This window comes from Gregarina niphandrodes (genome assembly GCF_000223845.1).
Source record: "Gregarina niphandrodes unplaced genomic scaffold scaffold00813, whole genome shotgun sequence".
In the NCBI taxonomy this organism is placed as follows: domain Eukaryota; phylum Apicomplexa; class Conoidasida; order Eugregarinorida; family Gregarinidae; genus Gregarina; species Gregarina niphandrodes.
The window spans coordinates 1-1145 of NW_011646085.1; the positions used below are offsets into that span (position 1 = coordinate 1).

General features: G+C 57.8%; 1 protein-coding gene across 1 annotated transcript; it reads right to left on the reverse strand.

Moving 5' to 3' along the window:
- Positions 1-104: 104 nt before the first annotated feature.
- Positions 105-1010, reverse strand: GNI_235300 (integrase core domain protein; the record flags this gene model as incomplete). The annotated part of the gene is made up of 1 exon (XM_011136411.1): positions 105-1010. A coding segment is annotated over one exon (906 nt), but the record flags the coding sequence as incomplete, so codon positions are not given.
- Between the last annotated feature and the right edge of the window lie 135 nt (positions 1011-1145).

Below are 1145 nucleotides of genomic sequence, written 5' to 3' on the forward strand. Positions count from 1 at the left end.
TTGTCTTGCGGACGCTACGCGCAGCGCGGGGTCGTTGGTCGTACGGGTTTGCTCGGTGACGTGGATTCGTCCCCAGAGGGATGTGCTGGGTGTGGTTTGAGGACCTCGGACAGCGGGGATTCGTAGACTAGGTCTTTGTGCCAGATGGATTGGGCGACGACTTTGTGTCCCTTGATCTCGGTGACTCGGCAGGGCTCGGACCAGTTCGGAACGAGTTTAGAGGAGCCGAATCGTTCTTGGAGCGTGGCTAAGAGTTTGCCTCGTAGCAGCATGACGACGGTGTCGCCCACTTTGATTTCTTTGGTTGTTGGCGTTCGTCGTCGGCTGATGGTACGGAGCGTGTGGTCCAGTGCGTCTTGCCTGAAGGTGTCTAGTAGCCGGAGGCGGGGAACGACGTCTTGGATGAGGTTCTCGTATCTGTGCCACTGTTGGAAGTGTGGGAGTACTAGGTCAGCCCCGGTGACGATCCTGTATGGTGATTCTCCGGTTGTAGGGTGCGGGGTGGAACGGTATGCCATCATGGCGGAGGCGACGATCTCGGGGAAGCTCCAGGGGGTCGTCGACGTGAAGGAGCTGATGGAGCGGTTGAGATATTGGTGGAAGGCTTCGACGACGCTGTTCCCTTGTGGGTAGTACGCCGAGCAGAACAGGCAGTTGATGCCTAGCCCTTGGCATCGTTCCTGGAACTCGGTGGCTCGGAAGGCGTTGTCGCTTAGCAGATTTCGGGGTGACCCGAGTAGGCTGAGCCAGTTGCAGTAGAACGCTTCCCAGAGATCTACGGCTCGGACGGTGTTGAGGGGGACCGCGATCGCGAACTTGCTGAGGTGATCGATGCATGTGAAGAGGTAGTATTGTCGCTTTTGGAACCATATCGGGCCGACGGTGTCGCAGGCGACAATCTCGAACAGCCCAGTTGAGAGTAGGTTGCCCCTGACGAAGTCGATAGCCGTGTGCCTCCTCCTGATGCAGGTTAGGCATTGTTTGGCGAAGTTGCGGACGTCATTGAACATGTTATTCCACCAGAAGTACTTCGCTAGTCGGTTGTACGACCGCTGGACCCCTTGGTGAGCCCCGACGCGGGAGAAGTGGAAGTAGAAGAGGATCCGACGGCGCAACGGCTCGGGGACGTATACCCGATTGTTGAC